This window comes from Macaca thibetana, chromosome 9, assembly GCF_024542745.1.
Source record: "Macaca thibetana thibetana isolate TM-01 chromosome 9, ASM2454274v1, whole genome shotgun sequence".
NCBI lineage: Eukaryota > Metazoa > Chordata > Mammalia > Primates > Cercopithecidae > Macaca > Macaca thibetana.
Window position 1 is genome coordinate 60712897 of NC_065586.1, and position 15902 is coordinate 60728798.

Below are 15902 nucleotides of genomic sequence, written 5' to 3' on the forward strand. Positions count from 1 at the left end.
GAAACCCTGCCTCTACTAAAAGTACAAAAATTAGCTAGATGTGGTGGCACACACCTGTAGTCACCAGCTACTTGGGAGGCTGAGAAAGAGAATCGCTAGAAACCCGTAGGCAGAGGTTGCAGTGAGCTGAGATCGCGCCACTGCACTCCAGCCTGGTGACAGAGCAAGACTCTGTCTCAAAAAAAAAAAAAAGAGATATTGCAACATCTCTAAAAACTTTCATAGTTATCAAAGAAATAAATACCTACACTTTTGTACTGTAATAACTAGAAAACCAAAGAATGTGTGTTGTCTAAAGCAATCTAGTAAGATACCTAGTCAATCAAAATGCTATAATCACTCCAAGTAACGTTTTCAATTATATATTTTTATACCTTCTGAGTCACTGGAGCAGCAGAAGCAGTAGGAATCTCATATATCTGTATTTCTAATGTGGAGGGGAAGGCTGGTACAATTTTACTACGAAAAGGTTTCATGCTTAGTAATGGCTACTTTAAAAAAAAAAAAAAAGATAAGACCATCACACAATGCTCAATAGTCCCTAAAGGAGATCAAAACAAGTTAAGGCCATTAGAAAGCTCTTTATCAACTTATATATTATAGAAATGAAAAATTAAAGAGAATAAAGTCAAAGAAAATTACTCAAAAGTATTCTTCTAATTAACAAACATAAAATTCAGTTATAGCACAAAGCTTCAGAGAAGTATAATAAACAGAATATACCCTTTTTTTTTTTTTTGAGAGAGTCTTGCTCTGTTGCCCAGGCTGGAGTGCAGTGGCTCGATCTCAGCTCACTGCAACCTCCACCTCCTGGTTCAAGCGAGATACTCCTGCCTCAGCCTCCCAAGTAGCTGGGATTATAGGCATGTGCACCCACACCTAATTTTTTTTTTTTTGAGACAGAGTTTTGCTCTTCTTGCCCAGGCTGGAGTGCAATAGCTCAATCTCAGCTCACTGCAACCTTCCCCTCTGGGTTCAGATGATTCTCCTGCCTCAGCCTCCCTAGTAGCTGGGATTACAGGCATGTGCCACCACACCCAGCTAATTTTTGTATTTTTAGTTGGGATGGGGTTTCTCCATGTTGGTCAAGCTGGTCTCAAACTCCTGACCTCAGGTGATCTGCCCGCCTCAGCCTCCCAAAGTGCTGGGATTACAGGCGTGAGCCACTGCACCCAGTTTTTTTTTTTTTTTTTTTTTTTTTTTTTTTGTATTTTTAGTAGAGACAGGGTTTCACCACGTTGTCCAGGCTGGTCTCGAACTCCTGACCCCAAGTGATCCACCCACCTCAGCCTCCCAAAGTGCTGGGATTACAGGCGTGAGCCACAGCGCCCAGCCCAGAATATGTCCTTTCAACAAATATTTTCATACTGCTATGCAAATCATTCAAATTCTATGGAACAGAGTAGGGGAAGCAGGCATATGAAAATAAGGTAGGCATCTGATTTTTTTTTTTTTTTTTTTTTTTTTGACGCGGAGTCTTGCTCTGTGCCCCAGGCTGGAGTGCAGTGGCGCGATCTCGGCTCACTGCAAGCTCCGCTCCCCCGGGTTCACGCCATTCTCCTGCCTCAGCCTCCCGAGTAGCTGGGACTACCGGCGCCCGCCACCTCGCCCGGCTAATTTTCTTGTATTTTTAGTAGAGACGGGGTTTCACCGTGTTAGCCAGGATGGTCTCGATCTCCTGACCTCATGATCCGCCCGTCTCGGCCTCCCAAAGTGCTGGGATTACAGGCTTGAGCCACCGCGCCCGGCCGGCATCTGATTTTTGATATATAAATTTTAAAATAAAAAAAATTTTTTTGCATGGCACATGTATACCTATGTAACAAATCTGTACATTCTGCACATGTATCCCAGAACTTAAAGTACAATTTTTTTACAAAAATTTGTTTTGGCCAGGCACAGTGCCTCACATCTATAATCCCAGCACTTTGGGAGGCCAACGCAGGAGGATCACTAGAAGCCTGGAGTTTGAGACCAGTCTGGGCAACATAGCAAGACCCTCACCTCTACAAAAAATTTAAAAATTATGCAGGTGGCTGGGTGTGGAGGCTCATGCTTGTAATCCCAGCACTTTGGGAGGCTGAAGCAGGCAGATTATGAGGTCAGGAGTTCAAGATCAGCCTGGCCAACATGGTGAAACCCCATCTCTACTAAAAATACAAAAATTAGCTGGGCATGGTGGCGTGTCCATGTAATTCCAGCTACTGGGGAGGCTGAGGCAGGAGAACTGCTTGAACCAGGACCCAGGAGGCGGAGGTAGCAGTGAGTCGAGATCGCACCACTGCACTCCAGCCTGGGCTACAGAGCAAGACTCCATCTCAAAAAAAAAAAAAAAAAAAAAATTATCCAAGCATGGCAGTGCATGCCTGTAGTCCCAGATACTCAGGAGGCTGGGGCAGGAGGATCCCTTCAGCTCAGGAGTTCGAGGCTACAGTGATTTATAATGGTGCCACTGGACTCTGGCCTGGGTGACAGAGGAAGACCTTGTCTTTAGAAAAGTTTTAATTTCATTTAAAAATTTTTTTTAAATCACAAATTTTAAATCAGGTCAAAACTTAAAATTGTAGCAGGTCAGCACAGTTTTAAATACAAAATTAGAGGCATAGAAAAAAAGCATATTTAACATGATTGTAAAAAGGAACACTCAGCGAAGGTCAAGAAATAAAGTTTCAGTGCCTGAGTAATAAAGTCAGACAGACCTTGAATTGAATGGCCTTTCTACTGGTAGTGATAGTCTACATTCAATCACCAAGTTCTATCAGTTCTACTTCCTAAATCTCTCTTCTCTCTATTTCCTTTTCTCTATCTACAATGCTACTGTCCTAGTTCAGGCATCTTTTCCTTGGTTCAGTGAGACGCTCCTTACTGGTCCTTCTACCTCTCTGATCCCATTCTTTCCAGCCAGCCTTCATACTGCTGCCAGCATTACCTACCTGATCATCTGATTCTCTCACTTGAAATTCTTCAGAGGCTCACCTATGGGCAAGTAGTATTTTTTCAAACTGTGGCTTAAGATGTAAAATCAATTTAGGTCTCAACCAGTATTTCTTTAACAAAACAGAACAGAAACTATATAAAATACATAGTAAAAATATTATTTCATGAAACTTTTCTTTAGGTATTTTTTTCTTTTTTTGAGACAGAGTCTTGCTGTCACCCAGACTGAAATGCAGTGATTTCTGCTCACTGCAGCCTTCGCCTCCTGGGTTCAAGCAATTCTCATGTCTCAGCCTCTGGAGTAGCTGGGATTACAGGTGTATGCCACCATGCTAGGCTAATTTTTGTATTAGGTTGGTTTCACCATGTTGCCCAGTCTGGTCTCAAACTCCTGGCCTCAAGTGATCTGCCTGCCTCCACCTCCTCAAGTACTGGGATTACAGGCGTGAGCCACCATGCCCAGACACTTTTCTTTAGTTTTATGTGTGTACAATGCATACACATAACTGGGTCACAGTGTAAAATGTACTTCTACTGTGGGTTGAGTTAAAAACAAAACATAAAAACTCTGACCTACAGAATAAAATTTCAATTTCTTCAGAAGTCCCTTCATAGTCTGATCCCTCATCATAGAAACAGCGGTTAAGAGACAGGATCTGAAGCCACTGTTTGGGTTTATATGCTAGGTGTGACATCTGCTAGCTGTGTGATCATGGGTAAGTCATTTACGGCATGTCACTTAGCAGCTGTGACCCTGGGCAAATCATTTAACTCAGTAGGTAACTTAGTTTCACTACCTATAAAATGAGGATAAAAACAGTACCTCATAGTGTATCACAAGAATTAAATGAGATAATCTACGTGAAATTCTTGGCACACGATATACTTGAAAAATACTATCATTGGCATAACTACTATTGTCCAGCCTAATCTCCAGCTATTCTTGCCCATACTCCAGTTGTAACAAACCAATGGCTGCTTCTCAAATACATCTTACTCACTCATGAGGTCATGTCAGATTGGTGCTGCCGGAATGCTGACCATGCTTTTCCGGTCACATTATATTTCCAAATGTTTGCTTTTTTTTTGTTGTTCTTTTTTTGAGACAGTTTCGCTCTTGTTGCCCAGGCTGGAGTGCAATGGCGCCATGTTGGCTCACTGCAACCTCTGCCTCCAGGTTCAAGTGATTCTCCTGCCTCAGCCTCCTGAGTAGCTGGGATTACAGGCACACACCACCATGCCAATTTTTGTATTTTTTTAGTAGGGATGGGGTTTCCCCATGTTGGCCAGGCTGGTCTTGAGCTCCTGACCTCAGGTGACCCACTCGCCTCAGCCTCCCAAAGTGTTGGGATTACAGGCCTGAACCACTGTGCCTGGCCCGAAATGTTTCCTCTTAAGCAAGACCTCTTCTGTGAAGCCTTCCTCAGCTCTCACAGGTAGGTCCTAAGTGCTCCCACTTAACCTTCTTTAGGAAAAAAAAAGGAGCACAGCCACTTATAGTCTGTTTCTACAATGTCTCCTGGCCAGACTGTGAACTCTTTTACGACCAGCACAAAGGCATTTCTCTCTCCAATGCTCACGGCAGTGCCTCATAAAATGCAGGAGTTCCACAGATATTTTCTGAATATCTCCAAGTTACCAAACCTTTCTAAGTCTTCATTTTCCATCTGTACAATGGGAATACTATTTTGCCAGAAGGACTGTTGTAGAGTACTCTAGAGAATGTTATAAAAGCATCTGGTATAGAAGCAACTCAATAATTACCAGGTTTACTGGGTGGGACTTATTTTTTCTTTTTCTTTCTTTTTTTTTTTTTTTTTTTGAGACACAGTCTTGCTCTGTCACCCACGATGGAGTGCAGTGGTATGAACTCGGGTCACTGCAACCTCTGCCTCCCAGGTTCCAGCAATTCTCCTGCCTCAGCCTTCCAAGTGGCTGGAATTACGGCGCCCCCCCACCATGACTGGCTAATCTTTTTTTGTTGTTTTTTTGTTTTTTGTATTTTTAATAGAGATGGGGGGGGGGTTTTCACTATGTTGGCCAGGCTGGTCTTGAACTCCCGACCTCAGGTGATTCCCCCATCTCGGTATCCCAAAAGGCTGGAATTACAGGCACGAGCCACAGCACCCAGCTGGGTGGAATAATTTAGAAATCCAAACTAAATTAGGAATATCTCCAAGAGGCAAATATCTCAGACCTCTAACAGCTAACACCTGGAGGGGAGGGTGAGGAAAGAGATTTAAGAAAGGTAATCAGTGGGAAGGATGTCAAGATCTCTTGAAGGAAAACAGCAGTAGATGCTTGAGGAAGAACATGCTAAAGGAGCAGAAATGAAAAGGAAGGATGACCCACACTGACCCCCAGAACAGTACAGTTTTCATTCTAGCCAGACTTAGGCTTAAATCCAAAACATGTGTCCTGGCTTTCAGTGCATCCCTAGCACTAAACCAGTTTATGACACTTAAACTATACAACTGGGATAATACCTCTCATAGGGTTATGGTAAAAAATTAAATGAAGTAACAATGTCCTCAGGTCTTAGATGGTTTCTTCTATGTCTATTCCTCTATCTGTAGAAACCAAGTGGTTCAAGCTAATCTATATGCTCTCTTATTATCTGACAACTTATCAGTCACACTAACTTTCTCTGAACTAAAGTTTAAAGCAGATATTAATACAGTGCTCTTAAACATCCTCTAACATTACTTACCATAGAAAAGAGGTACAAAGTAGGCCTGTCTCAGCAGGCAAAAAAGAAGTTTAAATGATACTGATACCTACAAGGCAGTAGAGTTCAGGACTGTACATTTCTAACTGTCTTCTACACAGTCTCAAACACCTAATGGACTCCTCAGCAATTTTCTGATGATTATTACAAACACTCCCCAAACAATAAAGTGGAAAATAAATAGCAAGAAAAAATACATAAAAACTGAAAACTTTAGGAATAAAGCATAAAAATTAATACTCTTCTGGATTAATAAATAGTATTAACGTCATTAAAGAACATTTGGAAAAGGCTCATATCTTTGAGATGTCAAAATGCAATGTCATATCATCAAATTATTCCAGAACTGCATTAGAAAAAGTTCACCTTTAGCATGCTTTAGACCCAATTGGTGATAAAATTTATGAAGCTATATTTTTATCAATATAAAAGATTCAAGTGTGTACACAGTTTATGAACCAATAATTCACTAAACTTATTAAAATTAATTTGCTTGAAGTCAACTTTCATTTTTACACAGGCTAACTGCAAGCATTTAACAAAGTGCAATGAAATAAATGCATTGTTTCCCTTTTGTGTTCAACCTACAGAGGAAAGATTTTTTAACAGTTATTATCAAGCTTAATCTAAATCAGAGGGTAATTATTTGAGACTGACTTTGAAGTTAGGTACTTTAAGAATTTGGCCGGGCACAGTGGCTCACACCTTGTAATCCCAACATTTTCAAAGGCTGAAGTGGGGGGATCACCTGAAGCCAGGAGTTCAAGACCAGCCTGGCCAACATGGTGAAATCCTGTCTCTAACAAAAATACAAAAAATCAGTCCAGCGTGGTGGCAGGTGCCTGTAATCCCTGCTACTCAGGAGGCTGAGACAGGAGAATCACTTGAACTCTGGGGGCAGAGGCTGCAGTGAGCCAAGATCACACCATTGCACTCCAGCCTGGGCAACAAGAGCAAAACTCCATCTCGAAAAAAAAAAGAATTTGACCCTAATCCACTTTTTAGAACCACTCTCAGCTTAAGTGTTTTAAATGAAACAAAGAATTGTGTAATTTAGTAGGAAAACTAATTGAACAGGAAAATCAGAGGATGCGTGACCCATTTCCAGTTCTGTATTAACATGCTGAGCTACTAAGAAAAAAACCATTTCGGCTGGGCGCAGAGGCTCACACCTGTAATCCCAGCACTTTGGGAGGCCAAGACGCGCAGATCACCTAAGGTCAGTAGTTCGAGACCACCCTAACCAACATGGTGAAACCCCGTCTCTACTAAAAATACAAAACTCGGCAGGGGGCAGTGGTGCACACCTGTAGTACCAGGCACTCAGGAGGCTGGGGCAGCAGAATCACTTGAACCCGGGAGACAGATTGCAGAGAGCCGAGATAGCACCACTGCACTCCAGCATGGACGACAGAGTGACTCCATCTCAAAAAAAACAAAAAGCCATTTCACTGCTCATACTCTTGTTCCCTCAATATAAGGTCTTACTGAACTCTAAACACTAAGATTCTTTTTTTTCCTTTTTTCGGGACGGAGTATTGCTCTGTCACCCAGGCTGGAGTGCACTGGCGTGATCTCGGCTCACTGCAACCTCCGTCTCCCAGGTTCAAGCAATTCTCCTGCCTCAGCCTCCTGAGTAGCAGGGATTACAGGTGCGCGCCACCACACCCGGCTCATTTTTCTGTATTTTTAGTAGAGACGGGGTTTCACCATGTTGGTCAGGCTGGTCTCAAATTCCTGACCTCGTGATCCGCCCACCTCGGCCTCGCAAAATGCTGGGATTACAGGCATGAGCCACCGTGCCCAGCCAACTCTTAAGATTCTTTAAAGTGCACAACTTCCACAGTAACATCTTAGTTTTCCTAACATGTTATCCTAGTAATTCTAATATATCCACGAGCCATGGTACGGCATTAATCAAAGAATAAAGGGTTCGGGCATGGTGGTTCACCCTCTAATCCCAGTACTTTGGGAGGCCAAGGCAGGAGGACTGCCTGAGCCAAGGAGTTCGAGACCAACCTGGGCAACATAGTGAGACTTCATCTCTACAAAAAATTTAAAAATTAGCCCAGTGTGATGACTTGTGCCTATAGTCCTAGCTATTCAAAAGGCTGAGGTTGGAGGATCACTTGAGCTCAGGAGTTCAAGGCTACAGTGAGCCGTGATCACACTACTATATTCCAGTCTGGGTGACAGAGTGAGACTTGTCTCAAAAAAAAAGAATAAAGGGCTGAGCATGGTGGCTCACGCCTGTAATATCAGCACTTTGGGAGGCCGAGGCAGGCCAATCACCTGAGGTCAGGAGTTCAAGACCAGCCTGGCCAACATGGTGAAACCCTGTCACTACTAACAATACAAAAATTAGCTGGGCGTGGTAGCACGTGCCTTTAGCCCCATCTACTCGGGAGGCTAAGGCAGAAGAATTGCTTGAACCCGAGAGGCAGAGGTTGCAGTGAGTCAAGATTGCGCCACTGTACTCCAGCCTGGGCGACAGAGTGAGGCTCTGTCTGAAAAAAAGGATAGAAGATTCAAAGGCTGACTATTAGCCTTTGAATCCTCTATTCTAACAGCTATCCTGAGATATTAAAAGGTAATCTTGACCTTAATCACAGGAAAACAAACAGTAATTTTTAAGAAAATCTATAGGGATGCAAAGCTAAAACGTAAGAAGAAAAAACATCCAAGCGGTTGATAGCAAATCATTTTTTTAGGGCTGCCTCATGTTTGAAGTTGAAATCAAATAGCATTTCATTGATAACATCATCTGAATGATTTCCTACCAATGTATTGCCTTTGACTTACACCACTCTTGATGCTGTATTTTCTATTTAGATTTCATGTTAAAGAAAAGAGTTACATGAAGCATAAAGAAAAGCCACTTGGGACTTAGAAAAGTTCAAATAATCAGAATTTTAAGATATCCAAGATCATTTATTCAGATATTTTATGAGTTTTAAAATAAGCAAGATTTTGTGCTGGATGTGGTAGTTCATGCCTGTAATCCCAGCACTCTGGGAGGCTAAAGTGAGAGGATCTATTGAAGCCAGGAGTTAAGAAACCAGCCTGGGCAACATAGCAAGACTGTTTCTAAAAAAAAAAAAAAGTCTTTTTATGAGCTAGGCATGGTGACACATGCCTATATACACAGCTACTCAGGAGGCTGAAATGGGAGGACTGCTTAAGCCCAGGAGTAGAGGGCTCCAGCAAGCTACGACCACACCACTGCACTGTAGCCTGGTTAAGAGAACAAGACTGTCTCTAAAAAATATATTAAAAAAAAAAAAAAGAATGGTTGCTTCCTTAAAAATAAAAGAAGTCGGCCAGGCGCGGTGGCTCACACCCGTAATCCCAACACTTTGGGAGGCCGAGGTGGGTGGATCACGAGGTGAGGAGTTCAAGACTAGCCTGACCAACATGGTAAAACCCCGCCTCTACTAAAAATACAAAAAAATTAGGCAGGTGTGGTGGTGCGCGCCTATAATCCCAGTACTCGGGAGGCTGAGGCAAGAGAATCACTTGAACCCGGGAGACGGAGGTTGGAGTGAGCCGAGATCATCCCACTGCACTCCAGCCTGGGCAACAGAGTGAGACTCTGTCTCAAAAAAAAAAAAAAAAAAAATAGAAGAATTCTGGCCTGGGTGCAGTGGCTCATGCCTTTTATCTCTGCACTTTGGGAGGCCGAGGCGGGTGGGTTACCCGAGGCCAGGAGCTCGAAACCAGCTTGGCCAACATGGCAAAACCCCGTCTCTACTAAAAATACAAAAATTAGCCAGGCATGGTGGCACGCACCTATAAGCCCAGCTACTTGGGAGGCTGAGACAGGAAAATCACTTGAACCTAGGAGGTGGAGGCCACAGTGAGCAGAGATCACGCCACTGCACTCCAGCCTGGGCAACAGAGCAAGATTCCATCAAAAAAAAATAAATATATAGAAGTCTGTTCTTAAACATATTTATCCAGAACTCTCAAAATCTTAATATAGAATAAACCAACAAATGTGGAATCTGATTCAAACATATATTTGTAATAATCTGGGTAATTACTATACTTTTGCTGGCTATTGTCAGAAAGCTAGTGACCACTGCTGAGCTACTCCAGTGGTACCAACTCTTTCCATCAATCCACCATAAAGAAGTGTAATATACAACCAAAGACAGTACTGGCAATACTAAGCTTAAAGCAATTCTCCAAATGTGGTTACCTAAGGAAGGCTATTAAGCAAGCCAAACCGGGGGTAGGGGGATAGGAAGAGGAGATAAAGGGCATATCTTTTCCCCAGCAAGCAGAAAAAGGGGTACATAGCTAATTAATGCTTGTCTGAGTGTCACCTATGTACCCAGCATTGTGCTAGAGTCTATGAGCCACAAAGGTAATAAGATACACATCATTGCTTTATCTCCCCAGTAAGATCAGATGCCCACAAATAAAACATTTAGAAAACATGTCGGTGTCAATCTGTGTCCTAAAGATAATAAATCTCATCAGAATTCAGAGAGGGCAGAATAAAAATAGAAAAGGGTTAAGAATCAGGAATTACACAAATCAAGATTCAAACTAGGAATTTTTTTTTCTCTACACATTTAGAGAAATTTTTCTAGTAATGAACTATAGAAATTATCCCTGAAAGTATCATCTTCACACTAGGAATTCTTGAATCCATCTCCATTTAAAGGAATTTTAGGCCAGATGCAGTGGCTTACGCATATAATACTAGCTCTTTGGGAGGATGAGTCCAGGAGTTCGAGACCAGCCTGGTAGAAATACCCTGTCTCTACCAAAAAAAAAAAAATTTTTTTTTTTGAGATGGAGTTTCGCTCTTTCGCCCAGGCTGGAGTGCAGTGGCGTGATCTTGGTTCACTATAACCTCCACTTTCTAGTTTCAAGTGATTCTCCTGCCTCAGCCTCCCGAGTAGCTGGGACTACAGGCACCTGCCACCATGTCCGGCTAATTTTTGCATTTTTAGGAGAGACGGGGTTTCACCATGTTGGCCAGGCTGGTCTCCAACTCCTGACCTCCTGATCTGCCCACCTCAGCCTCCCTAGTTGCTGGGATTACAGGTGTGAGCCACCGTGCCCAGCCAAAAAAAATTTTTTTAATTAGCTGGGCACGGTGGTGCACATTACTTGGGGAGGCCGAGGTGGGAGGACAGCTTGAGTCCAGGAGTTCAAGATTGCAGTGAGCTGTGATAGTGTCAATGAATTCCAGCCTAGGTGAGAAAGAGAGACCTTGTATCAAAAAAAAAAAGTAAAGGAATTTTAATCCTTGGTCTGTTCGTAACCACAAACATAACTTAACAGTCACTTTCCTCAGTTTATTAGGTTTCCTCACGTGTAAAGTGAGAATGTTAGATTCAAAGGGAATTGTACATCACAGTCTGTAACCTGAAATGAACCTTAGAGGCTAGAGGAGTGATTGGGGTGATAAAGGCTGAAATTCAGCTACAAAAAATCCATAAAGGTTTAGTATGGATGTATGGGACAGTGCAGAGACTAGCTTAAGTACAACAGAGTATTTGTGCTGGGATGAATCTGGCATAAGATTGGGCCAGACCATGAGGAACTCAGTTAAAGAATTAGGACCTGCCTCTGTATCAGGCAATGTAACCTGTTAAAACTTTCAGGTTAAGCTGAAACAATGTCACTGCCAAAAGAACTGTGATGTGTAAAGTAGAGCAAGTCAGTCACAAACTGTAACAGGACAATGACAGACTTAAGTAAAAGATGTAGTAATTCAGCATAGCCGTTAACTGCTAGAAAATGCCAACAGTGGGGCTGTCATAATCAGACATGAAACAGTTTGTTTTAGCAATGGAATTACACAGCTCACAGTGAAAGGCAGTTCCTCTTCGAAGAACCATCCTTAAAAATAGCAGCCACCTTCACTAACCATACAGAAAAGCAGGCAACAAACATTTTACATCAGTTTTGGTTACAGTCACAAGCTGGAGAGAAGGAAAAAAATTACACTAGATGGTGCTAAAAATATTGAATAAGCCCCTGTACCTTTACTCTTATTTACTCAGTTGAAAGATATAATGGAGAAGGGGGAGGGGACGAACTAAGTTTATAACCTCATAATTGCACTTACCAACTAGCTGAGCTACTGTATTGCTTTGGACTCATTCTCAAAACTTGGAAAACACGAATTTCTCACTCAAAAAATTAGGCAATGCTGTAACTGGTTATGCCCCCCGGTTGTAATTTACTATACCATACAGCAGAACAAAAGTGGCACACACTGGACTTGTGATCCAGACCAATGCAGACTGCCATCTGCTGCACATACACAGGATGTCTCCCAAGCAAGATTCAACCTTAGTGTCTCTCAGGGAACTTTACCAGAACATCTATTCTTTCTGGTAAGCTGTTTGCTTCCATATTCACCTAATATATGTACTCAAATCAACCCTACTTACAGGAGAATTCCCCTTCATGGGGTTTTGAAATAGCAATACTTTCCTAACGGACAATAGGACATTTTACAAGGTAGTAAAGAGATGTAAAGCAGCATTTGCACTTTACAATAAAAGGAACACAATAAGGGGTGAGACTATCTCAGATGAATGGGAATCCTAAAACTGTTACGTATTAGCTAACATAACCTTGGCCAAGCCTCTCTCTGTTCAGGGTCTCAATATCTTCTAAATGGAATGTCTTGTAAGGAATCACAGACTATCCTATGGAAACAGCTGTATATATGATGGCTTCAGAAGAATTGTAGAAAAATAAAAAGTCTGTTTATATATTTTAAATAATCAGGTTCGATTTTTTTCAAAATCTTACAATTCTAAATTCATGTACAAGTCACCATTCCCATAACATTCCTGCCTTTTAGAAATAACATTTCATTTTAATTGTGCTTTCAGTTACAAATTCAGCACTTCATTTTTACCCACCCTAGAATAGCACAGAGAACACCTTCATGAAGCATCCCCACAAGGGAGACACTCACAGCCTGACAAATTTGCATAATGGAAAATATACAAGGCACAAATTTTTAAAAATGCTAAATGAATATCACACCCAAACAGTCTTAAAAACTGTGCAAAGTCAGAAGATGTCTTATTAAAATATGGACTTAAGGACAACTTGGGAAGCCTTTAAATAGTTCGAGGAAAAGGGGAATGCAATCAAAATTTGGGGTGGCCTTATGTTTTTAAGAGAACAAAACACATAACTGGAGGCTACGAAACAAGCAAATTAAATTGAACTGTGGAAAAGCTCGGCTCTCACCCAAAAGCTTCAGCAAAGCAATATGCCAGTATGCCAAATAAAAAGAGGTACAATCTTCTCACAAGAATGAGGATAGAGTCCATACCTATGACTAATAATAATACCACCTTGCTTGTGCAGAGCATTAGGTCTTTTCATAGCTCTTTCAGACACTTGATTCTGATGTTGTCATTGGCCTTAGGAGTATCCTCTCTGAAGAGCTCCAGTTCAGTTTCCTCTTAAGAGCTATGATCAGAACAAGGCAGGTGATGTGTTTATTGAGGGTTGAAGGTACTATTGTAGTTTCTCCTATCAGGCTGTTTACAGTGATCCTCTAATAACCACACTATACAACTCAGCCCCAGGAAATAAAATCTACATTCTTTCCCTCAGAGGTGGCCAGAGACCAACACATACAGGTCTAGAAAGTCCAAGGGAAGGAAACCTCCTGACTTGTTAGGTTAAGAACTCCATGCCAAATTCATCTCTTGCAACTGAAAAAAGAAATCTCTCTCACACTCTGTCTCTCTCTCTTACACACACACACTCACCCAAGAGTGTTCAAACAGAAATCCTCTTTTTCTGCCAGCCAATGAAACCTAGCAACAACTGGTTAATACAACCACCAAATCTCTGCCTCTGTCAATAACTTGTCATATTCGCTTCTCCTGTGCCTGCTGCCCACCGTCCCGCTCAGGCACGCGTGAACACGCTTATACAGTAACCCTCGAAAGGACCCCCAAAAGCACCTTTAAGAACCCGAGAGTATGGAGCTTGCCTCCTGAAGCAATGCAGCATCCATCTCGAGGGAGCTGGTTCCCCCTGCACACACACACACACACACACACAGGAAGTCACAGAGGGGGATGAACTTTGATTTTCCTTCTTGCCCGACCCCTCCGGGACGAGAGAGGACGAGGGGCGGCCCCGCCGGGGTCCTGGGCTGCTCTCCGGGGCAGCTCCCAGCAGCATGGCACTGCCACTCCACTGGCACACACAAGGCGGCCGCGGCAACTCAGGACTCCCCAACCCGCCCAGAGGAGCAGGGAAAGGGGACAACTTCCACCGGGCTCCGTTCGGGAGCCTTGGGGCAGGGCTGTTAAGAACGAAGAAGGGAGGGACCGAGATTGGGGGTGGGTCGGGGAGAGGTTCAAGTCCCGTGCCTTCCCCGCCCTGGTGTCCCCAGTCCTGCGGGAACATCCCCGCCGTCGCCCCTCCTCCTCCTCTAGGCTTCCTCCCGCCCGCCCTCCCTTCCTGGTCGCCGCCGCAGGCGCCTGAAGGGCACGGCGGCTCCTCGGTGCCCGGCAACCTCGGGAGCGGCCGGGAGTTGAGGTAACTCGCCTGCTGCCCCGGCGGCCTGCCCGCCGGCGGCTCCCACACGCCAGCGCCGCCCCGCCCTCCCCGGAGCCTCCGGGCGCGCTCGCTCACCGTCCGGTGGTGCTGCTGCTGCCGGTGGCGGCTGACGCCCAGCCCAGGGAAGCAGCCGGCAGTCAGCGCCCCGCAGCCGCCGGCGCCCCCGCCGCCGCAGCCCCGAGAGGAGAGGAGCAGCAGGAGCGATCTACCTGCGGCGGCCGCCATCTCTCAACTGGAAACGGCGCCGACCCAGGCAGCGCAGCGGACGGTCGGGGCGGAGCTAAGATCCGCCACTCACCGACGCCGAGCCAACTAACGCCCTTGACTGAGTTGATGAGGCGGGGCTTCCTGCAAGGCCCAATCGACAGGCGGGAGAACCACATTGGAAACTGCCTGTCACTTCCAGAGTTACCTATAGTGGGACATAGTCAATTACTGGCAAATTCTAGGGAACCGGTAATTGGCACCCAAGCCCGTGAAAATAACAGCAATAGAGATGGCATGTTCGGTTCAGCTAATCTTCACCAACGGTAGAACTATGATAAGGGTAACGGGGGATATAGATATTTGTGAAAAGCTTTGTTCTGAGTTCTAAGTCAGTGTTCTAAGTTGGCAAAATAGGCACCAAATAACCATTAACTGTATGCTGTAACTCTCAACTACACGCCCAGAGTTATCATTCATAACTGATAATATTTAGATATGCTGAAATTAACCCTGCATCACGGAGTGATCTAATGACTGTGATGTGTAGCATAGTATAGGAGGGGTAGAACGATTACAATATCAAAGTCCCAGAATGAGTACATGCCATCAGAGTGAATTAACAGACCTGTATACATCTCAAATACCCAATTCATTTTTACAGCACCTTTATACTGATATTCTTACACTCTCCAGAAACAGCACTACTTTACCTTGTGTGCATTTACAGAAACAGAACGCAGTAATAACGTCATAAAAAATCATATAAGGCCGGGCGCGGTGGCTCACGCCTGTAATCCCAGCACTTTGGGAGGCCGAGGCGGGCGGATCACGAGGTCAGGAGATGGAGACCATCCTGGCTAACACAGTGAAACTCCGTCTCTACTAAAAAATACAAAAAATTAGCCGGGCGTGGTGGTGGGCGCTCGTAGTCCCAGCTATTCGGGAGGCTGAGGCAGGAGAATGGAGTGAATCCGGGAGGCGGAGCTTGCAGTGAGCCGAGATCGCACCACTGCACTCCAGCCTGGACGACAGAGAGAGACTCCCTCTCAAAAAAAAAAAAAAAAAAAAAAATCATGTAAAAGGCTATTTTAATGATGTTTCATAAATTTGCCACAATAGCTCTCAGAATACACTTTGGAATAACAATCACTTTCTCGCGAAAAATACTTCTTTCCACTTAAACTCACAATGAGGGCTCCTTGAATACTGCCTAAGAAAAATTTTGGGTCCTGAATTTCCTTAAAAGAGGATTTCCTTGCTATCTGTTTATTATTATGAGCTGATTAAATTCTCACACCTCTTTTTAAAATCTGGAGCAGGAAAATAGTTCAGGAAGCAAATACAAGCGTTATTTTAAATTTTGGAAAACATCTTTGTAGTGTATAGCCTTAGATGATAAATTTAAAACCAAAACAAAACACACACATAAATACGAAGAAAATATTATCACTTGTTCTAAGAATAT

The 15902-nt window shown here is 43.5% G+C and overlaps 3 protein-coding genes and 1 pseudogene across 4 annotated transcripts in view; 2 read left to right on the forward strand and 2 right to left on the reverse strand.

The window, feature by feature from the left end:
- Nucleotides 1-14476, reverse strand: part of MCU (mitochondrial calcium uniporter) — a 209767-nt gene extending 195291 nt beyond the window's left edge. Inside the window, exon 1 of one of the 2 annotated variants that reach the window (XM_050803657.1) lies at nucleotides 14306-14476. In XM_050803657.1, coding sequence (XP_050659614.1) covers nucleotides 14306-14455 — 150 coding nt within the window. In that variant the 5' untranslated portion in view covers nucleotides 14456-14476. The remainder of the gene's footprint in view (nucleotides 1-14305) is intronic. The other variant, XM_050803661.1, reaches the window with a different exon arrangement.
- ASCC1 (activating signal cointegrator 1 complex subunit 1) overlaps nucleotides 1-15902 on the forward strand; it is an 885589-nt gene that overhangs the window by 240332 nt on the left and 629355 nt on the right. The window lies entirely within an intron of this gene.
- Nucleotides 10219-10301, reverse strand: LOC126963528 (uncharacterized; annotated as a pseudogene).
- The window catches only part of DNAJB12 (DnaJ heat shock protein family (Hsp40) member B12), a 395419-nt gene continuing 394513 nt past the window's right edge, over nucleotides 14997-15902 (forward strand). Inside the window, exon 1 of the mRNA XM_050803635.1 lies at nucleotides 14997-15000. The gene's annotated coding sequence lies outside the window, so the exon portion shown is untranslated. The remainder of the gene's footprint in view (nucleotides 15001-15902) is intronic.